Genomic DNA, 23,851 nt, shown 5'->3' on the forward strand with positions numbered 1-23,851 from the left:
AGGCGGAGACACGCGCTGCAGCCAGGAGGAGAGGAGAGAAGACGAGAAGCACGCAGGATCGCGGTATCGGGTAAGTATGTTACCAGTTTTAATTATTTTTAAAACTTGCATTCGCCGTATAGGACGCACCCACTTTTCCCCCCCCCAGTTTTGGGGAAGAAAAAGTGAGTCTTATACGCCGAAAAATACGGTAATTTCACCAAAATCTCCTCACCATCATTTTCCCTTTTTTTTGCAGCTTGATGCTCAGGAACAGCAAGTCTACAGATTGCAGAGAGAACTAAAGGAGAGACAAGAAGAGTTGGAGCTGAGACATGTCAGAATACAGCAGCTTCATAATGACCTGAAGTCCACATCTGCCCAAAGAGATGAGGCTCATCAACAGGTAATGCCATCACCTTAACTATAACATTACAAGAATAGTGTAGTTTAGTTGTCTTGTAATATACTATTACTAATCACATCAGTTCTCAGCATCTTAGTCCATATAAAACAATAGAATAGTGAGTTCTGATTGGTTAATGGAAGTTGCTGTTTGACATTTTTCACTGTCGGGCGATAGGGGTTTGGTCCACTTAGCAGAATTCTCAGATTGATCATAGGTGATTTTCTAATATGTGGCTAGCATGACAAGGGAGTCATTTTTATACAGAGATAGGATATAGCAATCTCCTCTTTGTTGTGTACTAAGAACACTGTAGCCATCTCATTCAGAAATATCTGCAGTGTTGCCATGTTGCAGCAATGCTACTTCTCTTTACATCAGCCCATATATATTAAGGAATAATTGGGAAAGTAGTTTAAATCTTCAGCTGTCCAGCTGCTAGTTGGTTTCCTTAAGCTTACTCTATAAGAAGTAACTCAGTAGAGAATGCTAGCAATAATTTATGCAGGCTCAAACAATGTAGTATTTTATTTTGCAACATTTCTGCCTAACACCCTAAACATACTTATAGAGAAAATGTATGAATTTGACCCTGCATTGTCAACATTTACATAATGTCCTAGTGTTTATAACTTTGCCGGTAAGTCATACTTTCACTGCACACTAATGTTTATCTCTAAGAGGTTAGTGCAGTGAAAGGTACACTTCAATCTTATGTTCCATTTTTAGTTGTCTGAATGCAACCTGCGTATGTCCCAGCTTGAAGGAGAAAATTTTGCCTTGAGAGTTCGCCAACGTGAACAGGAAGCAGAGGTAAGTTGAATCTGCTAAAATACTCTTTGTGTGTAAAAATGAGACCATTTTCATTGCTGAAAGCTCATTATTTTATTTCAGATTGATAAACTTAGGGAAGAATCTCTGTACATGCCAAGAGAGCAACCTGCCCAGACAACATGGGACACGCACCACAGAGAAGAGCTAGAAGATCAACTTCTAAGAGCAGAGAGTGCTGAACGGGAACATCTGATATTAATACAAAGACTGAGAGCAGAGCTGCAGAACACTATGTTCACGGTGATTATACTACAATTACTTGTTTGCTTGCAGGTGTTTCTTTATTTGCTAATCCATATGAAGCCATTGCATGTAAAATGTATTTAAAGTAAACCTGTCATGAGAAAAATACAGGTCTACCAATAATGACATCTCTTAGAAAATGTTAGTTACCTGAATAAATCAGATTTTAATACCTCTGACTTATAGACCCAGAACAAACATTCAGGAAATAAAATTCATAATTTCTATGTTACTGCTCACCTTTTTCTGTGTCAAAAGCTATGCATAATAAAGTCAAGTCATCGGTATCGGGTTCCCCAATAGTGCTTATATACAATTCATCAGTCACAGGCAGTCTCAAGTCATTATGTACAGTGCAGGACCAGTAATCCTGCATTGTAAATGAGGATACTGAGGGCCCTCCCACATCACAAAGCTTGAAAGGGACCAGGGGAGTACTGTAGAATGAACATTTGATCCATACCGCATAGGGAAAGCCCCACTGCAAGGTTAGCTTTTGTATCTCCCTGGAGTTGAGCCCTAAATGGCTTTTGAGCTACAAATAATGCAAAATGCCACTGTGCAGCTTCAAGAATGCCTATCATTCAAAGCAGACCTGCAAATTAAAGAATTTGTAAGGTGCTTTTGTTAAACTACTTCTGACTAAATGCTTATTGCCTGGTGTAAAGCTGATCTTTTTGGTTTCAGTCGCACGACTAAAACAAGCATGGAGATAACTGTGGCACAACTTGTGTGCCAATGAGCTGAACATCTGAGCTGCATGAGAGTTCTAGGTCAGTGTTCAGAAAATATTAAAGGATAAGAACACCAACCAAGTCAGAAATGGTAGTTTATATAATTGGTTAAATGTTGATGTTAGAAACTTCCTAGCAGTGTTGGTTAGCTGACCCACTGCCTCTCGACTCTTCCTTTGGCCCATAATATAAGTAAATGGCCTTGTTGGCCAACAGGAAGATATAGAAATAGGTGGGCCAGTTGCCTAAACTTTTTGAAAATATCAGCTAAAGGATGATTTGTGAAAGTTTAATGATTATACCCCTGTTCTTTGAATATGAATTGTAATGCACTGGTGGTCACATTATGTATATGTCAATACGTTACAATACAATGTGTATCCTTGCAGCTGAGAACAATGCAGGAGGAGCTGCAGGGGACACAGGCAGAGGCTGCTTCCCTGCGGGGGAGATATAGCAACTGTCAGAGAGAAGCAATGGAGCTGCAGCAACGAGTGCTGGAGCAGGACAAGAAGAATGCAGACCTGCAGAGGGAGCAGCGTAGTACACTGGAGAGTCTGCACAGAGCCAGAGAACAGGTCAGTGCTAGACCACCTCCTGATAGCTTAGCTAAACAATAATGTACAAGACACTAATGCTATTTAGTACCAGTAAATTTTATGTACATAAAAGGCATTTAGCATGAACAGGCTGTTTTGTCATTTTGGGGCAGACAGTTGCCAATTGCTGTCACGAATGACAGGGAGGGGAGGGTAACAGGAAGGTGTATAAACTACTAGGCCTCAAATACCTAGGGAAAAGGGAATGGTCACCCCCTGCAAAACCCTAATCCAGCCCTGACTCCTAACCATATGAGCATCCCCTGAAGGTAGGGATACTCATACCCAGGAACCTAGGCCCTGCTAGCCCTGCACAGCCCTAGCAGTAGGGTCTGGATTGAGACTGCTGGTCCCTTCCCCTATGAAGAACCCAGTGTCTCCCTGAGGCCTAGTAAACAACAAATACCTAAACAAAACACCAATACACCAAAAGAACAGCAACTTATCTTATAAGCAGAAATCAACAGGAACTCAGAATGGCAGGACACTCCAGCTATTCACATCCCAGTAGTGAATATTAACCGCACAGCATGAAGTGTGAGGCCAGACTAAATGGAGGAGCAGTAATGAGCCCCAGCTGCAGCTGATGCAAGGGGAGTGGTCATTACCAACAACAGCACAGCAACAAGTAAAACCAAAGAGGCTGTCAGATAATCACACATGCAGCTAGTCTGACAGATCCTCAAACTTCTGTCACGGAAGGGACCGTGACAACTGCTTATAGGAGGCATTGATTTAATATGTAAAGATCCCAGAAGGCATTAGATGGTGGTCTCCTATTTTAGCACTGATTCAATGTTTTTCTATTTTCGGGACATCCACGGAAACTGCCATCCAAGGCAGTGGGAGTATTAATTGGACTAGCTGGTACCGACAAGGTACCTTCCCACCTAACTTGATAATCTTGACATTGTCATGATTGCCATGATGCTACTGGTAGTAAATAAACCTGATTTAGCTCAGCCATGCCTGTATATATATTCTTAATATATCTGTAATATAAAAAAGAAATATAAATACCTATTGTGTGACTTGGGCCTTCAGATTCCAGCTGTAACTGTGACATCGCTTTTGGGTACATTATTGTTTGCTGTAAATGTAACTATTCTTGTTCACAATTCTTCCTAAGATTTTGAATCTTGAGCAGTCAGTCCAAGAACTTCAAGAGGAAAAAGTAAGACTTCAGGAGCACAGTCAGAGGCTGGAGCAGGAGACTGGAGCCTTACATGCTGAGCTGGAGACTCAGAGCTTAGCCTTAGGAGAGCACAATACCATGGTGGAAAGTAAAGTACGTGCACAACAGAGAGCATTTGAACTCGTATCTAGAGATTCCCTACTTGTCCACATTTTTGTGTTACTGACAAAGCCTTTACATGTTTTAGCTAAACCAGAAGGAGCAGCAACTGGACCGCCTGCGCAGAGAAGTGCAGACTGTGAAGAGGCAGCTGCAAAATGCTGAAGAGAAGGTGAGTGTTATGTAACTCCTTAGTTTACAAGAGTATAAAAACTAAAAAGACTTTGAAATGCTTAAAGCATTAGTTTGTTTCAGACATAGTTTAGATGCATGGACCTAAATAGAGCTGTTTGGGGAGCTTTGCAAATTGTAACACCTGCGTAATATTTTTTTTCACTTTTTTGCCCAATTATGGGCAATGTTTAACACACACACTATTTAAAGAGAGGTAGCTGTGGTTAATTTAAAGACAACTGATTTATTTATTTATTTTGACAGTTGGTATTTAAATGCAAAATGTATAACATTTGGCACTGTAAAGCCCTTTTCTCCCTGTCACTCTATCTCATATACATACACATAATAAATAAAATACATTTAGCAGCTATTCCTTTTCTACTCAAGCTTTGATTCCCTGGGAAAGGTAGTCCTTTAAAGGATGAAAGGGTAAAGAATGAAAAAGTACCAGATAGCTGTGCTGCAGTGCTCATATACTAAGAACATGCCTAACACACTTTACATTTGATAGGTCTCATGTACAACAATTTCCTTCCAGGTCCAGCAGCTGGAGATTTCAAGGAGCAGTCTTCAAGAAGAACTGTCACTGTGTCATGCCGAGAAGTCTTCACTTACAGAAACTGTCCTAAAACTAGAGAGGGAGATACGAGATCTTAATATAGAAAGGGAGGACATGGATCAAAAGGTAACGGGGTGACTGTGGATATAGAAAACACCAGTAGAAGGTGTACAATAAAACTATGGAGAGTGGAAGATGTAAACAAATACTTGTGCTTTATTCTAAAATTGTGTAGGTGCAGTTCCAGAGCAGAGCCACAGACAGACTTCAAGCCCAGCTTGAAACTTGTGAGTCTGAACAGGAGACCTCACAGGAGAAGATTTCATTACTACAAAAAGAAAGAGACTCTTTGATGAGTAAAGTCCACCAGCTTCAGAAGGAGGTAGTTCTAATACATTACGATGTTTTGATATATTGGGATCTCCCTATGATTTCTTGTCAGTTGCTTTCCTTCCTGTGACCTCCGCCCTGCCGTTTTCATCAACTATCTCACACTTTACTTCTTCTGCTTCTGGTGTCCGATCTGTTACCTGTCTCCCATTTCTTTTCTTGAAATCTGCAGAGCAGAAAGAAGTGAGACGCAACACTGCATACTTGGGCAACCTAGAGAAACGCTTCTGATGTACGGGTCTTTTATTTTAGGAAACCACATTTAATAAAATTACTTGCTACATTTGATATATTATATTAAAATATTTGTGCATTTGTTTCTGCTAATATACTGTGCTATTTTATTGTAAATATACTCTGATAAAATGTGCAGTGTACCTTGCTTTTAAATTATACTCCCTTATAGAAAATTAAATTTTTTTATGGATTGCCTTATCTTTACATTCTCATTGTACTCACACTAATGTTTTGCCATTGCCATCTTCAGTCTGCTTAGTTCTCACTTTGGTGTCCTATCTGGTCTCTCCTGACAGCTTTGCTTGGACTGTCCTGCTCTCCTTCAGTCTCCTTCTATCTCTGCTAGTGGTGCTCCAGGATGAAGTCCTTTCCTTCCCCTGGTAGTTTCACTTTGATCCCTTCTGTTGTTATCCTGTGCTTTACACCTCTACTGATGTCTACTATTGCAATTTTCATCTGCAGATTTATACTGCTTGACATTGTGTGTTTGTTCTGTTCTCTCAAACTATGCTTTGCTGTCAAAATTGTAAAGAAGGTTTATAGTTGTTTTTATGTTTTGTTTTTTTTTGCAGTCAAACCATAGTTTTGGAATGTGTTGTTTACTTGAAACGCAATATGAAATAAAGTGATTGAGAAAGCAACACTTCCAATTTTAACTCTATGGTGTCTAGCTATGAATCTGATTTCATCTTTCCTGCTTATAATTTATGTTTGATTTTCACAGATATTGCAGGGTGAGGAACGTTTAAGCGAAGTTCTCCAGCAGACTAAGTCATTGCAGCTTGACATCACCAAGAGGGACACTGAACTTCAGACTCTCAAGGAACAGCTAGCAAAATCAGAAAGTGCTCTAGAAATGGTCTCAAAAGAGAAGGAGGAATGCAGCGAAGAGGCCAATGCCCAGGTACAGTGTATTTCTTTACATCAGTTCTGTTGCCTCATTATTACCTTGTACTAAAGATCTCTTACATTATATCTATAGGTTCAGCAGAGGGACAGAGATATTGCATCTCTCAAACAGGAGCTCACAGAAGAAAATGAACAGCATGAATCATTTAAAGCACAGGTAATCTATAGTGAACAATGACTTCAATTGTTAACAATCTATAAAAGACTGTGCAAATGTAATATCAAAAAAGTCTGAAAAAAATGTTGATCAAACCTTAAGAAGTAAACTAATAGCACAGCCTGATAAGTACTTCAATTTTTCATAAAGCTGGTATACTAGTACACACCACTACCTGTTGTCTCCAAATTGATGATGTGAGAACCCCTCCTTGTTTTTGCCAAGGTGTATCATGTATCAAAGTGCTAGTACTAAGAAGTTTCCCACAACAACCAATCAGATTCAAAGCAGTTATTGATGTTTTTGTGATACAGGAAACATTAAAAAGGTTCCACCGGATAGACTTCAGGATTTTAGGTTACCCTGTTCAATGCCCTTTGGGTGCTAGCTGCCATTGATTATACCAAACTCAAATTATGTAAAGTGAGAACCCATGGTGACAACTGTTGTGACTGGTAGGTTTCCTTTGGTAGGTTGGTTTCACCTATTGTCTAAAACTGCTCCCAAAATAGCAAACACCTATCAGTAAATCCACCAGCATCTAGATTAATGTTATCATTCAGTCATTGAGCAGGTGGAGCACAGTTGGTCAAAAAACAATGGCCAAGTTGATCAGCAAGTAAAAAACAACCGGAGTAAATCTGAATCATGTGTATACAAGCACTTTAAATCACTCCACATTAAAACGCTGCTCCAAATTAGGCTGGAGATTGTCCTGTAGAACATGAAGTGAAAAATGTGACTGCTATTTAGTAAAAATGAAAATCTGCAGTGTTGGTACACTGACATATAGCTAATTTTTCATATTCTTCTTTTTTTTCTTAAAAGCTGAAACAGTGTGAATCATTGGTTGAACAGCAGAGACAGGAATTAGCAGCTGTGACTGAGAAGCAGAAAGCCAGGGAAAAAGAGGTCTCTCAGCTCTCCAGCACTGTGGAGAAACTGGAGCGAGATCTAGGCATCATCAATGAGAAGCACAAAGCTGCCCAGAAAGAGGTGACTGTTTTTTGTGTCTTGTAGCAAATCGTGTCAGTCTATCTCGTCTACTTTTTTCCATTATTTTGTTATGTGTGCAACCAAATCTTAGTAGTAACTCTATGCCTTATATGTAATTTAGGTTTCTAGCAGGGATCAAACAATACTAAACCTCCAAACAGACCTCGCTGCTAGAGAACAGGAGCTGCAGCAAACTCGGAGAGAGGTATGAAACCGGGCCTGGTCGGCACCACTTTCCTGATGAATAGGAGTTTGATTTAAAATGGAATCTAACTATACTGAAAAAATTTTTCTGAGTAATATCCTTACCCTGCTTAAAAAAGTTACTAGTTTTATCAAACATTTTTAGCTGATGACTGCAAAATTCACAGTAAAACTTGTTCTGTGGTCTGAAGAAATTAAAGTTTGCATTCTTATGTTCCTTCTAATACTAACTGCAACATGACAGGGTTTGTCTTTGCATTTAATCACTAAATATTACAAAATGGTTTCCTTGCATTGTAATTTTATGTTGCTAAACATGTTTTAGCTAAAATATTGTATGCATTTAACTAGTGACATTTGATGTATTCTTTAGCTTGCTGAACGTGAGGAGGAGCTGAGTGCTGCTCGTTCTAAGCTGAAGAACCTCCAGAGTGATGTACAGAGTCTTCAAGAGATCTGCTCAGAGAGAGAAAAAACAGCTATTGAAAATGAAACCTTCATACAGAGGCTACGTCAGGAAAAGGAGGACAGCATAGAGGAGGTAAGAAAGGGACAGAGAGCAATAGGCGTTTACTATAAGGTCCTAAGCACATTGTGACAAGGCTGAAATTCACAAATAAATAAAATCTGACTTTATATCCTGCAATCCTGAAAGGAAAGCTGTTATCACATGTTTATGAGCATACAGTATGTTTTGATCATTTACTCTTCTTTGTGGTCTTATGTCTTGCTTTTAAAGTACTGATTCTAAAATTCTTGGGACCAAATGTGACTTGCTCTTTTAACAAGCAAAATTCACTTTTGCAGATGCATAGGCTGCAGCAGCAGCTTTCATCATTGAGGCAGACACACCAGATGGACACAGAACGAATGAGGAGTGACACTCTACGGCTCCAGGAGAAGCTTGAGTCCATAACCAAGAGGAACGAAGAGCGGGAGCTTGAACTGCAGCACTGCAGAGTTAAAATGGAGAGACTGGCACAGGACTTGACCCTGGCACAACATCTACAGATCCAATTAGAGGAGCAGGTAAACATTTTATGCTTTACCTGTAAGAGACCCTTCTAGAAACTCCCCACCTATGCAGTTGTGAATATCACAGAAATGTCTGGCTACACCCATAGAATACAACAGTTGAACAGTGGTAGATTATAAATGTCAGATTTTTCAAGTTTTTATTTATATAGCAATGTCTTCAATCTTGTTTAGGGGTTATACTAACCAATATTCTCAGTTTTATTCTGCTTATATCCTGCTTCTGGCTTCGTCTAGCTTCTCCTTCTGGAGAAGTTTTTATGGTTGACTCTAAACTGAAGAGCTGTAGAAGTTTTTAAAGAGTCGCCTATAGACAAGACAAGAGTAATACTTCAACATTGTTTTGCATGCAATTATGATGCATTTGCTCAACAGTTTACAACTCTACAACTCATTTTACAGGGTCCTTTATTTTAGAAAACGATAGTGTTGGAAGTTTTAAGTAAGTTAAAACTTCTAATTTTCATGCCTAAACTCCTTCTTCTAATGTGTGCAAAAAAAAATATATAAGACACAACAAAGATAAACTTGAAATGGAGGACTTGTACTAAGCCCTCCACAAGTGTCTCCAACTTCACTGTATTCTGTCTTTGTCCCAGGTGTCACAGAGAGATGATGAGCTGCGTCAGAGGGATGATGAGGTACAGAAGCTGCAGTCACAGCTGTGGGAGGCAGAGGAGAGAGCAGTCAGCGCAGAGAGCCAGTGTAATTCATCAAATAGCAGCATGGAGCTTTACCGCAGCAAGTACCAGGCCTGTGTTAGCCGAGCTGGGGAACTGGAGGCCAGCCTGAGACAGATGGAGGATGAAGTGCGGGACTTTAAACAAGAGGTTTGTATTTATCCTCATGTAGGTAAGAGTAACCCGATATGTGTATGTTCCTCAATCCTCACCTATGTGCAATAGTCTCATGTAGCCCTTTTTAAAAAAGTTTTATCAGGGTGATGATGCTCATGGTGCCTTAACCACAAATTATTCAATGCTAGATTGGAGAAAAATAAATTTTGCCATGACCTGTATCAACTGGCTTCTGTATGTGTCAGAAATGCCTGTCACCCTATACAAGTCAATTCGAAAACAAAAGCATAAGTGAACATGTTTAAGTACTGGTTAAATGTATAATCCTTTCATACTATTGCAAACATAAAAAAAATATGTACCTAAATTTTTCTCTTACTCTCCCTGCTAAGTCCCATAAATACCTGTAGATTCTGCCAGGTAAGTCTACTGATTGTAGCTTCTTGTGGTGATGTGACAACCATTCTCCAAAGCTTCTGAATTGGGAGCAGAATTGTCACCCTTGCGTGGGCTGTCCCTGTTTGAACCACAGTGAGATGAGTAGATAATGCAGGGGGCCATGGCTATTAGCACGGACAGCATTGTCTCTGTTGCTGAAACCCTCTAACTTGCAGTGTGTGGGAGAATTAACCTATGAGGCACAAATGAAGGAGGATTTGGCTCAGCCAAATAATTTTTTTTTTTCTTTTAAGGCTTGTACATCACATGGTAACTAGATTTGATACTCATACAGGAGGCCTTATTTATACTTTAAGATCCTTTTCTGAGTTATTGGCTATAAGATAAAAAATGCAGCCTTTAAACAAATGGATCATTGCTGATGCTCTTTACTTTTCAATCGTTGCATATACAGGTGTCTGAGAGGGATTCCCGTCTGTCTGCACTGCGCGGAGAGCTTCTGGTTCTGCAGCAAGAGCTGGAGGGTAAATGTACAGAGCTGGAGGGCTGTGAAGAAGCCATTGATCATCTAACTCACGAACTTCAAGCAACACAGGCTGACTTAACATCTAGCCGGGAACAAGCACAACAGAGTGAAGAAATCCTACAGTCTGTGCGAGAACACGCTGCACAACTACAGAATCAGGTCTGTGCACACAGGATCTATATAATTCTAGGACTGACAGATGCGGGCAACTGTATTACGATTCTCAGTGATTTTGTACTATTTATTTAATAAGGTGACTATAAAAAATTGCCTAAGTAATTATACTGTTTTCTATTAAGCCTGTAGGTGGGGTAAAAGGTTCTTCTCACATATTACTTTCCTGTGTTAGTCTTTTTTGCAGTTCCCACTACCTCTCCCCCCAAAAAACTCCATACAAGAAGAAAAATAGGTTTTGAACATGTCAATGTTTTTCTCAATAAATATATTTCTAATTGGGCTATTGACATGAAATGTACATCAAATGTTGATAATAACCCCAGTAATCTATATGTACAAAGAAATTACACACATACATATTGATATAAAACTTTCCAATTACTCATAAGAGATGAGAAAGTAAATTGGTGATACATCTCCTTTAACATGTCTTAAATGTAAATTAATAAATGTGTAGTTAATTAAACGTTTATATTATTTTTGACATGGCTTTCTTCTCTGGCAGGTGGTGGAGTTTGAGGAAGACTTTGTAAAATTACAGACAGACTTCTCATCCTATAAAGCTTGCCACAGATACAGTGATAGCAGCTACGCGGATATGGAACGTCTTGTGCGCCAACTAACACAGGTCAGCCAGTTGTCAGAGTGCTGCTTAAATACCACAGTGCTTATTGTGTCCTTTAAATAATAACTCTGTCCCTTTGTGCAGGAGCTGAAACTCTCAGAGAAGGAGGTGCAGAGACAGATGCAAGAGACAGAGCAGAGTCAGGCACTCCTTATGGAAGTCAAACTAGACCTAACTAAGGAAAGGGAGCAGAGAAACAGCACAATGAAAGGTAGGCACAGGACACCCAATGAATGAATGTGGAATATGCAGAGAGTGCTGTGGTCCTCATTATGTACTCTCTACCTAGATGTGGAACGGTTGCAGCTGGAGGTCTCTTCTTTAAGAAAAAACACAGAAACACAAGTTCAAGAGCACAAGCGAGTCATATCTGAACAGCAGCAGCAGATCCAGAAACTTCAGGAAGAACTCAAGGAGAGCAACAAGCTAATCAGCCACAAAGAGCAGGTAGGAGCCAAAACATTGGGAGTAGTGGGAGCAATGTGTAAAGAGATTTCAGCTAGACATGGGACAATATATATATATATATATATATATATATATATATATATATCACACGTTTTTGTTTTTTGTAGTACAGCTGTGACACAAATAATGCAACACTGCAATAATTAATACATCATTTAATATTTGTTTAATGCTACAGTACCCTAAATTGATAAAGCATTGGCCGATTGGTACCTACTATTTAGCTGAGCTAAGAATGGGTGAGGATGAAGCAGCACAATGATTTAATCCACTGTCAATAATATTTTTACTATGCTGAAAAGAAACTTGCTGATAAGATGGCAAAGCAAAGTGAGATTTTTCAGGCTGGGGAGGGACAAGTACAAAACCTTTAAGAGGTATAACACCCAAATATTCAATCGGTATGTTTTGTAGTTTTCCTGGCATTCAGCTTAAATTACGAGCCGTTGTATATAATACATCAAGGCTTTTTAGATCGTTACTATTTATTTTTTTTTTTTTTTTAAATTAAAGGGCAGTATAAAAGACTTGGGTGCAAGCTGAAGAGAGAAAGGAAGGCTTAGTAGTGTGTCACATGGTTCTCTACATGTACATAAATGTTCATTTGGCATATCCCACAGGCAATCCATAAGCGTGATGCTCTCCTGCGTCAATCAGAAGCTGATCTTCTTCAGGCTCGCAGCAATCTGAAATCACTAAATCAAGAGATTGAGCGCCACCTGGAGTCTGCTCGGGGAATGCAAAGGAGATTGCAGAGTACACAAAGAGAGTGTGAGCAGAGAGACAGAGAGAACAGTGCTCTGAGGACAGAAATACAGGAGCTAAAGAAGGAGCTGCAAGAGACTTACAAACTCCACCAGGAAGCAGGTAAGTTCTTACAAGGAGCACAGATATTAGCAAAACAGCTGCCCCTCTGATGCCTGGTGGAAAAATATTACAGTAGCAACTGAGGAAGTAAAAGAAGCACAGATCAATGGAATGCATGACGCAGGGGGATACTTGCACCCCAGGTCCTTGGGTAAGGATTCCTCCCCAGCAAGGAAGACAGTAAATACCATGGTAGTGACATCATTATCTCTTCTGGGATCATCAGTCAAAGGCAGCAGTGTCCTATATCAGTGGTCCTTAACCTTTTGGGACCACTAAATGCAAGGACTCCAGACCACGCATGCGCTGGGAGCTGTGTGTAACTCCGCCCAATCAGACCTGCCAGAAACCGCCCTGCAATGGGAGAGTGGGTGGGTTGTGTCCAGAGACACAACCTGACCACCGTTCTGAGCCCGCAATGCGTACAAGGGACATGGTCTGCAGCTCTTGCCGGTGCGCCCCCCCAAGCGGGGTCCTTTTTCTGACCCTGCTAGGGGGTGCAGCGACCAGAGCGGGGGTTGGGGACCACTGCCTTAGATGATCTGCAGATGTGCAGCTATGAGACTGAAAGCACAGAAGTGTCAAGGCACAATCACATACCAGGAAGTCTTCTGCTATTTTATTGCAATTCAAGACAAAAGGTAGATTTTTGAGGGTACTGCTAAAGCAAAAGCAACATTTTTGATAATAACATAGCAGTTCCTATTTTGTCTTGGGTTCAGATTGACTTAAAAAATCATATCAACTATCTTTGTAGTGACTTTCCTTATAAGAAATTTCTAAAGAAAAAAAGTCAAATTTATACATTATTGAATCTCTGTTATAAGGCCTCCAGTGAGCCCTGAGCTCTAGGCTGTCATGATCTCATTACCACCAAGAATGTTTACAGAGCTCAGTAGCGTATACTGCAATTTACACACACACATGACATCTTTTATTGCATGGCTTTTTTAAAGCCGGCATCCTGTACTAGGCTATAAAGTTAGCTAACTCATAGTGCACTGATAATCCTTTTCATGTAATAAATGTTTTGTTAAATAAAAACCCTATTGTTAAATAAAAAAAGTTGAATCGCTAGCCCATCACATGTAAAAATAAAGATGCGAGTTTATGCTGCAGTACTTAATGTAGTATATATTCTCAGTACTGCTTTTTCACAACTAATTATCCCCAGTATTTAGAGTTGAATTACACCCAACATCCTTTGTCCCACATCCTCTGAACCTTGATTTTTCTTGCTACTACCCTGAACTGTTCTTTCATCATTACATGAGAAATGTTCTGTGCTGCAGTAAGCGTACCCCACAAACTAAGGGAAGGAGGAGTGATCGTTGATGCCACCAGACCAGCCTTGAGAGCCTTGAAAAGTAAAACTTTAAAAATAAAATAGAAAAATTAAATGAACCTAACCAAAACAAATATAGTTTCCATTCAATTTGTACAATATACCAGAATCTGTTACCGTGTGTACCTCCCGTACACATTTGCCTGTAACTTTGTCTTTTTTGAACTTTATATTTCATGTTTTCCACAGGATTGCTATGCCTTGTATGTTGTTTTTATTTTTTATGTGACTGTTTATATTTGTTATTGTGTATTTGAGTACAGACAGTACTGTGGGCTTCTTTTGGATACAATAGTGCTAAGTACTACTGCTTTGTGAATATTTGTGTATATGCTAAATAAATAACACACTGTGCACACTCTTGTGACCAGTGCAGACATTGGCAGGACAGGAGGAGAAGACCCTTCTGGTGGAGAGTGCCCTACACAGCACGCAGGAGCAGCTAAGTGAGCGTGTGGCTGAGGTTGTGAGACAGGAGCAGCATGTACGCAAGTTAGAAAGCGAGATGCGTTCATTGAGGGAGCGAGTGATTGCCAGTGACGAGGAGCTGGAGCAGTGCAGGTATGCCACTTGTCTGTTACCTTCTGCATCTATGTTGTGTTCCTTCCCCCACCTAACCTGAATGTGTGTGTGTGAATAGGACACTAGTGGAACGCCTAAAACTGGAACTGAATGAGGCAAAAAAGAGGCATCAAACGTCGTCACAGGAAGCTCTAAGACTGCAACATTCGTTGAGCAAACTACAACTGGAGCAGACCAGTGACCAGGAGCAGCGCTTAGCTGTGCAGCAGCAGGTAATACAAAGCATTAGGGTTTAACCACAGAAAAAGACACTTTTGACCCAACTTTCACTAAATATATATATATTACTTAGACTCAAGTATAAACCTAAGGTACAAAATGCATCCAATACTACTAACATTCAAGACAGCAATCAATAAAAAGCCAGTAAAATGATAATAAACAACTACGTTCATGGTGTGTTAATTTTAAAACATTTATTTAAAGAGAATAAAAACTTCAAATCACATTTTACCCCCTTATTACGTTAAATTTATTTGTAATTTTGAGTTGATTATATATGGGTCATTTGCATACAATATTGTTTGCTGCAATGCTATTGTTTGCTACCAGTAGATCCAGGACCTGCTACTAGGTGTCAACAGAGTATAAACGGAATTATAAAAAGTTTCTTTTTCTCATGGAAAGAGAAAACCCTGGTTTATACCTGAGTATATAAAATATATTTAGTTATTTACCATTATCTGGTTTTCTTAAAACGGGGCACAAGATGTAAACAAAAAATTTACAGAAAGTGGCTCAGAAATTTGTCTCAGTAACTTGTAGAGAAATGGGCGAAAAAGGATGGAAATGCAAAAAGGATAGGTAAAGTTATGTGAGGGTACATCTTGGTGACTATAAAAAACTTGTCTATGAGTTTGAACTTGTTCAGCTAGACCTAGAGATCACATGCAAATTGGAGGCTTTACTGACAGTGTTAGAATGATGGCACTGCAGTCTAAGGATAGTGTTTATCTTCTAATACTGTAAATATTTATTACAATCACAGCATTTAAAAAAATAACGACTTAAAAGAAAATTTGTATCTAGGCACTGCTGGTCGCCAAAACAAGAATAGCTGGATCACAGCCTTCTTAAGTTTAGCTGGTTGATTAAATATAGATCTACAGAACTGTGCAATTACGATATCTGTGTCTTTCAGCTCCAGGAGCAAAACACAATTCAGCAGTCCCTCAGATCGGAGCTGGAGCAGCAGCAGAGCCAACTCGAGGAGCTACAAAGACAGCATCAGAGGGCCAAGGAGCGGGAGAATACACTGCAGAGAGAGGTGGAAGAGCTGAGCCTGAGGGTGAAGCACTCCGACCGCCTGGTAAGTGTCACCACTAAAAGAACACAGTGATGACTTTGTAGAAGACATGAAAGTCATGATTTTGTTTGTGTCCTTGCAGCTTTCAGAGAGGGACAGGGCATTGCAAAGCCTACAAAGCAGCTACACACAGCTGGAGAGGAGATGGCAGTCTGCTCAGGAGGAAGCCAGAGACAGCACATCTCAGCTAGAATTAACAAAAAATGCTCTGCAACAAGCACAAAGGAAGATTCAGGCCCAGAACCTAGAGGTGAGCACATGCCTACTATGATGCACATGGTAACAGGCTTTTGCTCCTAACATTTTTCACAATCTCTGATAACACAGCCATTCAATAGGACAAACATAGTCCAGGGCTAAATATGGATGCAGGAAAGTATGTAAAGGATGAAGAGAGTCCCCTTAATTGCCTGGGCTCTCACATCATGGGGTCCATTTATCTTGGAAGCTATACCTGCAGTGTAAGGATCTTCCTGCTTCCATTTTATTCATACTTTTAGTAGATCTGTGCTTTTTCCACTTCTGCTGCTTTCATGTTCATTCTCATACCAGTGACCAGATTCCCAGTCATCAGAAGAAGCAAAGGCTTGCTTCCCTTCCAAGATGGCCACCTCTGTGCAGTGTGGAACAAGGAATGGTAACAGGGAAAATATCAGCTGTGATGAGCACAAAGGTGACAAGTCCGCTCAGTTTCTGTTTCTGACTACTATAAGCTATATTTGACTTTTTTATATTTCAGATTTAGACACAATCTTTTTGGCTAATGTCTGCCAGTCTTTTAGGCTACCAACTGCAGCTACCAACGTCATATAATCTTTCCCTGATCGTCCTAACAGTATTTTTTCTCTCGGCAGTCAAAGCGCCTTGAGGATTCTCTGATAAGACTGCGATCAGAGGAAGAGGCAGCACAGAAAACAGCAAGGGGGAGAAGCCAGGAGTTGAACACTGCACAAGAATGTCTGCAGGAACTAAAGAACCAGGTTTCTGCTGCACAGACTGCCCAGCGTGAGGCTAGAGAGCAGGTAACATAAGATGCTCAATCTCTTGGGGTTTCTATAAATATTAAACAGATTGGTTTGAAACCTGACAATGGCGTTGTGTACCAGAACTAACCCGGGTAATACAAGCTTTTTAATCTTTGATCAAAAATGTCAGCTCCTATCACCCATCCTAATGCACCTGTGGAAATTCCATGGTAATGTATTTTTCAAGAAAAAAATCTTTCCTGTACCTTGCATAGGTTGTTACATAGGGGCCAAATCTGTTTATCTACACCACATCAAGTGCCAACTTTTACAATTATGTGACTTAGTCCAATACCTCTTTTTCAATGTTGTAGAGTATATTAGCTTTTATAAAATAGGTTGAAGCTGAACTCCAAACATACATCAAAATACCAGTAATGTTTTGTATTCATTAAAAGAATTGTGTATTTAAATCCTGCGAGTGCACATCAATATCTCTTGATATCCTTCTCTTGTAATTTGTACTGGGAAAGGAGAAATAGAGGGGGTTGGTATTGAGAGACAATCAGTTGTCAGTCTTGGAAAGGGGTATTGGAAACCAATCAATTGAACTGCGTGCAAATATACTGACAGGGACATTCGGACAGGAGGAGAGAAAAGAGGGATGAGCTCATAAGTTTACTGCTCTCCTTTACTGCCTATACACAGAATAGGGGCAGAAGGTGTTTCTTAACACAGGTCACCAGTCTGACAGGGCTCTGTAAATCTCAAGAATAAAAAAACAGAAAAATAAATCATTATTTAGATGCAGTATATCCTATATATTGTAAATATTTAAACTGTGTGTAGCTGTCTGCAATGCAGCTTTATCATGGCAATCAGAGTATTAGAGCTGTATTCATACTTTTATTATATGCCCCCATACCACATGAACCAATAGGGAGAATAGGGCCAGCTTTACAGTAATAATACAGATGTCATTAATCATTTTTGGTAATGTTGTGATGTAATTCTTTTCCCTGCAGCTTAGTGACAAGAACAGAGAACTGGCTGCTCTAAAGAATGAGTTGCAGCGGAGCCAACACAGACAAGCCGAGCTGGAGAGGGATTGCATTACCCAGGAAGAACGAATCCGGAGGCTGAGTGCAGAGATGAATGCTGTACATGAGCTTCACAAACAAAAGGAGCAAGAGGTAAACAGCAGTGTAGAAAGATAATTGTTTGCTGTCCTATATTTAACACTTTAAATAGGGGTCTCTTGGAAATGTTGTGGTTTTGCCTTTTAGCCCAGTTTTGTTCCACTCCTCTCCTTTGGATGTGACCTTTCAGTCTCGGTTATGCTATGCATTGTGTTACCTATTTTGCACCATACAGATATATTTATACAGCATTTTTGTCTCATGTTTCTATTTTCTGTAACTATTTATCCTCATCCATCATTGACCTTAAAGATTGTTCCCCCATTCCCATTGCTCTTGTTCCCTTCCCTGTCCAATGTAGGGTGATCCAGTGACATCCATATACAAACCTAGCATCTGCTATAGCCACAAACAAGCTGTTGGGCTTTGTAACAAATGGTTGACCAAAGATTAACAAGATTGTATAGTTAAACTGTATTATCGCATGTGGTTGTTACAATTAGTTACCCCATCACCTTCCCTATGTTAAAGGTAGAGGCATGCGAGGGCCGTGTGCGAGAGTTAAATAACCAGCTGAAGCATTGGCAGAGGTTACACCAGGAGCATACAAACAAGCTCAAACAAAAAGATGAGGATGTGAAGCAACTTCAGGAACAACTTGCAGTCCTAATGGAGAAGCTAAAACTTGAAGGCAAAGAGGTAAGAATGAAGAACTGCTTATTCCTAAAATCCAGACAGATACATTGTTTATATAAAAATGATGGTGTGCTAATAGAGCTGCATTTGTTTTTTTTAATCTGTCTGGAGTTAAGCTTTAAATTGGCATTATATCTCTGTCACTTTTGAAGGATCCCTAGGAATGAGACAATCTGTGGCTGTCTGAGTATAGATTAGTGTGTCCTGTGGCTAATCAGTTGTTAATCTATTTCCATTATATAAGAATTTACAACCATGTGACTTCAGAAATAGAAATGTTTGCCTGGCCATTATTTGAGGATTTTCGTCAGTGCTAACAGCTGCAGTGACTACTCGTAGGGTTGTAGTTTAAATTGCACGAACATTTTAAAAGAAATCTAGAAACTTCTTTGTAAATCTGATTGTCCTGTTTGTTTCACAGAGAGATGATCTGCAGAACGCTATGAACCAGCTGAAGGTGAAGTACAACACAGCCACCAGTGAGGTATGCGCATGCATCACATTAAAGCGTACCTTGCCTACAAATTCAGTGTTAGGTGACCTTTACATTGAGTTATGGATGATTCTAAAAACTGTTTCTTGCAGCTGGAGACTCTGCAAAACTCTCTGGAAGCATCACGGGAAGACTGTCGGCGGCTGCATCGTGAAAGTGAATTGGTCGTCACTAATGTCAACGAATGGGTCAGCGAACAGAAGTAAGTGCCATGGCTGGATCAAGGCTGACAATCACTTTTATTATGTCTGGTAGGCAAAGGGAATACATTGTGCTTTCTAAAATGTAATAACATGACACCTTGGTCTGCAGCATTGCTTTTTCCATATCCCCAGGGACAGACTTTGATGATTTGGTCTGAATAAGACTGTTCATCATTGAACTGGGAAGAATGTTGGCTCAGACCTGCAGAGTCTGCAGACAGCAGTTACAGAACCAAGCAGTGCTCAATTATTGTTTTAGCAAACTCTAATTTTTAATGTTTTAATGGTTCTGCAAAGAAAGAAGTCCTGCTGTTCCAAGTATCATATCTTCTCATGTTTGCCATTTTCCCTTTGTGACAGAGAATCCAACAAGTCTCTGGGGGATAAGATCCGTGAACAGAATAAGCAGATCCAGCATCTGACTACAGAAAAAGAGTGAGTACCAGACTGCATGGGGTTGCCTGGGAATCTGTGAATTGAACAGCAGGCTAATTATAAGCAACCACAATTTTTTTTAGGTCTTGATCAGATTGGTAAATATGAATGCAAATGGATCAGTTTTCTGTGGAAAATGATCAAGCAAATCTATTTCCACAGTAAAATCGATTGGAATGGTTGAAGCACAAAATTGCCAGCAGATCTGCTTATGTGCTAGGCTTCAGAACTTTTGGATTCCTTGCCCATAGTTTTAACGAAAGTTTTTCTGCTTTGGGCATATAGCCCAAAAAATGTTTTAATTTTTCATTTTGATGTTATCTAATCAATGCAGTAGCAGAGGTGATTGCCTGAACCTTACCGTTTAATGTCTGTTTACTGTGTAGCCACATGCAGGAGGTGATCGAACGTCTGCAGAGAGAAAATAGACATCTGAGGAGCCTAGAAGATGAAAGGCGCATAGAGCAGGAGCGCTACAAGGTGAGATGAGTGACAGGGTGAGGGAGAAGTTTTAAGATAATTTACCTTTTACTCACTCACCCTTTTGTTGTGGTATTTCAGCTGTCACTGCGGCAGTCAGACCTTCAATTATATCAACCCTCGGAGGAACAAGAGTGAGTACAAGAGCCACGGCAGCCTTTTGTATACCTCTCCTTTGAGCAAATTATTGACCAGTATCTCCTCCATAGGTCTCTGCGCTCTGCCAGGAGAATGTTCACCAGCACTGGAAACCTGAGGACAAAGCCACGTGGAGGCTCATAAGGCCAGGGTCCCCCTAAATGTCTTCATTACAAAGAGAGCACAATGACATTGAATGTATAGAAGCTGCTTTTACCTTACTGTGCAGACTACAGGTGCTGGGACCCCAGGAATCCCAAACACAGGAGCCTTAAAGTTATTAGGAGTCTGCATCTGGAATCACATGGCTGGTGCTATATAATTATTAGGCTCTTAAAGCGAAACTAAAGAAGAAAAAAAATCACCCTTCTGCAGATCCCTCCCGGATTGGGTCCTGTGTCACACTGGAATCTGCCTTCGTCCCAGCGTGGAGGAAGCACCAGGCGCCGCCATCTTCTTTCTTCTTCTAGCTTACATCAACAAATCTTACACTGCGCAAGATTAGGCGACATAGCCTGGTGTAAATGGGGGGAGGGAATGTGCTGATCTCTGAGCATGCTTGGGAGGGAGTTTCACCCCTTTTTTTTTGCCAAAAAAAGTTACCTTACATAAAAGGGTTGTTTACCCTTTTAAGTAAAGTAAAAATTTTGGTGATAGGTCTGCTTGAAGAATGCTTTGGGCTGTGAAACTAGATAGAATGCTTCAGCTTGAATTCATGTTTAGGATACCATAAGGCAGTGTTTCTTGATTTTTTTTTTTTTTAACAAGGGGTGGGGGTACCCTTTAAAGAGCTTTCACAGAACCCCTGCTATAGCTACTATATCCACAGCTTTCAGTGGGAAGAATGCCTCTTACATTGGTGACCAATGGGAAGAAATCCACCCTCACAGAGCCAAAAAGATCATTTGTGTTACTTAAACTGACCTGAGAAGCAGAATATGCTTACTACTAAAGGCACCCCTAGTAACCTATGGAGGAACCCTGGCTGGGAAACACTGCCGTAGGGTGACAGTGCAAGACAGTATACTGCTCTGAAATTAAAGCAAATTTAGTTTCAATGGAAAGCTATGTGCGCACATTTTAAAAGTTTCAAAACTTTAAAGCAGCTTCTTGAAGGCAGTGGAGACATAATGCCAACACTACACGGGAGACTATAAATTCCCACCTGACCAGTTCCTGGCAGTCTTATGTGTACAAATGACTAACTCTAACCATAACAATGTAATAGTTTTCATTTTCCCATATCCTTTTTTTTTGTTTTTTTCTCTATTTTGATATACTGTGAATTACTTGACAATGCTTGGAGCACAAACAATCATTGCACTCTGTTTTTTTTATATTTATAAATCAGTTGTAAATCATTTTAATATATTTATAATATTTTGTAATAAATTAATATATAAAACACCTCCAGTCCCCTTTTGCTTTGCTCATCTGAAAGCTGTCTTTTCCTGATTACCGAATGACCATGCCTTGTTCTGCATCATCTATGTGTAGAGGAAAGACTTTGCTTCATCTCATCAGAGCCTCCAGCAAGGAAAACAACGAACAGTAGCAGCATCACCAAATCTCAAACTCCTGTGAGCCAAGCCCTCGGAGGCAGCAGATGATCTGACAATGCAGATATACAATGATGAGGCTGAAGACACACTCACATACCAGGACAAGCAATAGCATTGTTCAGGAGGAATCTCAGGCAAGAATATACACAGCGTGCAGCTTAAACACAATTACCATTTCTATATGTCCCTAAACCTTTATTTTTTTTAATTTAATCTTGCATAAACAGGCTGATCTGACGAAAACTAGCAGGTGATTGTCTGGCAGACTGTAAACACAGTGTCAAAACTTTCTGCATAGAGCAGAGAAGCCAAAAATCATAGAGCTGCACTTCATCTCATTGGCAGAGCACAAAAATCAATGTTTAGCATTTAACAGTCAGCTTTTAGTTAATATACAGCACTTGTATTGGCTCCAGCAGATGGAGCTGGCAACTGATTCACTTGTTGAGGGGCTGCCTCTGACATTACAACACTTGTTGGGAGTTACAAAGAATAAACACCCTAAAAACTGTTTTGGTCTGTTAAATATGCCATTGAAAGGATTTTGTTAAAAGCGAGAAAGAAAAAAAAAAAAAGAAAAAATACATTTTTTCAGAAATTCAAAAAACTTGTACACTTTCTATAGTGAGCGGACAACACTGCTTCTGCTGCACTGAAGTCCCAAGCAGCATTTGGGTGTTTGTTGATGGCGTCTGTTTCAAAAGCTTCTGCCTTCATTTAGAATTTTAACATTTGACATGACCTACTCCAAGCAGACTTTGCATTACTATAGCCTTGTGGAGCAATGCATTTATAGACTTGTATGGTAATGCAAACAAAAGTGCGGCTAAGACCCTTATCATCCCTGCCTGAGGTCCCCTCTTACCTACAGAGCATGGCCTGTGTTATGGGGAAAGGAAAGGATATGTTTTGAAGTCCTAACACATCATAATCAATAAACTGGAAAGTGGGCCGTCTAAATGCAAACTAATTCAGCCACCACATCTAAGCACTGCAACATATTAAATTATGGACGCGCTTTAATTAACTTTAGCCAGTACTTAGCAAGAGTCTTCAGGCACATGGAAGACCCAGAGATTTAGGCCTTGAAAATAGGTGACAAATGGGGAAGTGCCACATGCAATAACCACTCCAAGACCGGGTATGCTTTACATGATGTTATGTAAAAATAACTGCTTCACTTTGACACCATCAGAACAAAAGATATGTTATTGCTTAAAAAATATTATTCCACTTTACAATAAAACTGTATGAAATCATTCTGTCCTTCACAAGATTACTAAGTCCCATTTTTCAAATACATGTGCAGGGTTGCTATCCAGTCCAGGATTTTAGGGTAAGAGGAGAAGGTACCAGAATGTCATCACAGGCCAAATCGTGCAGGGGTGTGGCGAGGGGTCCCGACTTCTTTCCTTCCCGGTGTGTAAATCTTAACAGACCTGCACAGATAATAAAAACAAGTCAGATTTACTTGTAAAAAAAAAAAAAAAAAAAAAATCAATAGAAGGGATGCTGCAAAAATATAAGCAAAAGTCTCTGGTAGATGGACAAGCTGCCTTCCCAGTCATATCATCCAATCAAATAGACAAGATGATTGGTGATACCGCAATTCCTGCAAAGCCAGAGCATGTACAGGCTTCAATTATTGCTACTGGTTGACTTTAGAATACAAATAAGATGTAAATATAGATGCCAGCATTTATGAAGATACTGACAGGCAGCACCTCACAACAAAACAGCTCTTTACTAAAGCATGGACAGTCAGCACTCTGTCCCTTCACTGGGAGCTGACAGGTAGTACTGTGAGTGATAGTGCTGTTTTCTAGGATAGGTAGCACTCTTCCTTTCTATAAGGTTTAAAGTGCATCCAGCACAAGTACCCAAAATAGTGATTA

At 40.0% G+C, this 23,851-nt stretch overlaps 2 protein-coding genes across 3 annotated transcripts in view; one reads left to right on the top strand and one right to left on the bottom strand.

The window, feature by feature from the left end:
- Positions 1-21,802, top strand: part of PMFBP1 (polyamine modulated factor 1 binding protein 1) — a 71,260-nt gene extending 49,458 nt beyond the window's left edge. The window contains exons 12-44 of the mRNA XM_072422561.1: positions 239-385; positions 1,115-1,198; positions 1,280-1,459; positions 2,586-2,774; positions 3,925-4,083; positions 4,178-4,261; positions 4,805-4,951; positions 5,061-5,207; positions 6,177-6,356; positions 6,435-6,518; positions 7,347-7,514; positions 7,636-7,719; positions 8,092-8,259; positions 8,526-8,747; positions 9,353-9,583; positions 10,404-10,634; positions 11,158-11,280; positions 11,362-11,488; positions 11,567-11,724; positions 12,366-12,612; positions 14,329-14,518; positions 14,598-14,751; positions 15,681-15,848; positions 15,928-16,095; positions 16,700-16,867; positions 17,836-18,003; positions 18,481-18,648; positions 19,067-19,129; positions 19,231-19,340; positions 19,702-19,776; positions 20,163-20,256; positions 20,338-20,390; positions 20,466-21,802. Of these exons, the coding sequence (XP_072278662.1) occupies positions 239-385; positions 1,115-1,198; positions 1,280-1,459; positions 2,586-2,774; positions 3,925-4,083; positions 4,178-4,261; positions 4,805-4,951; positions 5,061-5,207; positions 6,177-6,356; positions 6,435-6,518; positions 7,347-7,514; positions 7,636-7,719; positions 8,092-8,259; positions 8,526-8,747; positions 9,353-9,583; positions 10,404-10,634; positions 11,158-11,280; positions 11,362-11,488; positions 11,567-11,724; positions 12,366-12,612; positions 14,329-14,518; positions 14,598-14,751; positions 15,681-15,848; positions 15,928-16,095; positions 16,700-16,867; positions 17,836-18,003; positions 18,481-18,648; positions 19,067-19,129; positions 19,231-19,340; positions 19,702-19,776; positions 20,163-20,256; positions 20,338-20,390; positions 20,466-20,538 (4,812 nt within the window). The 3' untranslated portion in view covers positions 20,539-21,802. The remainder of the gene's footprint in view (positions 1-238; positions 386-1,114; positions 1,199-1,279; positions 1,460-2,585; positions 2,775-3,924; positions 4,084-4,177; positions 4,262-4,804; positions 4,952-5,060; positions 5,208-6,176; positions 6,357-6,434; positions 6,519-7,346; positions 7,515-7,635; positions 7,720-8,091; positions 8,260-8,525; positions 8,748-9,352; positions 9,584-10,403; positions 10,635-11,157; positions 11,281-11,361; positions 11,489-11,566; positions 11,725-12,365; positions 12,613-14,328; positions 14,519-14,597; positions 14,752-15,680; positions 15,849-15,927; positions 16,096-16,699; positions 16,868-17,835; positions 18,004-18,480; positions 18,649-19,066; positions 19,130-19,230; positions 19,341-19,701; positions 19,777-20,162; positions 20,257-20,337; positions 20,391-20,465) is intronic.
- A 1,296-nt stretch (positions 21,803-23,098) lies between these two features.
- The window catches only part of DHX38 (DEAH-box helicase 38), a 20,460-nt gene continuing 19,707 nt past the window's right edge, over positions 23,099-23,851 (bottom strand). For both annotated transcript variants that reach the window (XM_072422563.1, XM_072422562.1), the window contains exon 26: positions 23,099-23,395. In XM_072422563.1, coding sequence (XP_072278664.1) covers positions 23,320-23,395 — 76 coding nt within the window. In that variant the 3' untranslated portion in view covers positions 23,099-23,319. The remainder of the gene's footprint in view (positions 23,396-23,851) is intronic.

Source organism: Pyxicephalus adspersus, chromosome 9 (genome assembly GCF_032062135.1).
Source record: "Pyxicephalus adspersus chromosome 9, UCB_Pads_2.0, whole genome shotgun sequence".
In the NCBI taxonomy this organism is placed as follows: Eukaryota; Metazoa; Chordata; class Amphibia; order Anura; family Pyxicephalidae; genus Pyxicephalus; species Pyxicephalus adspersus.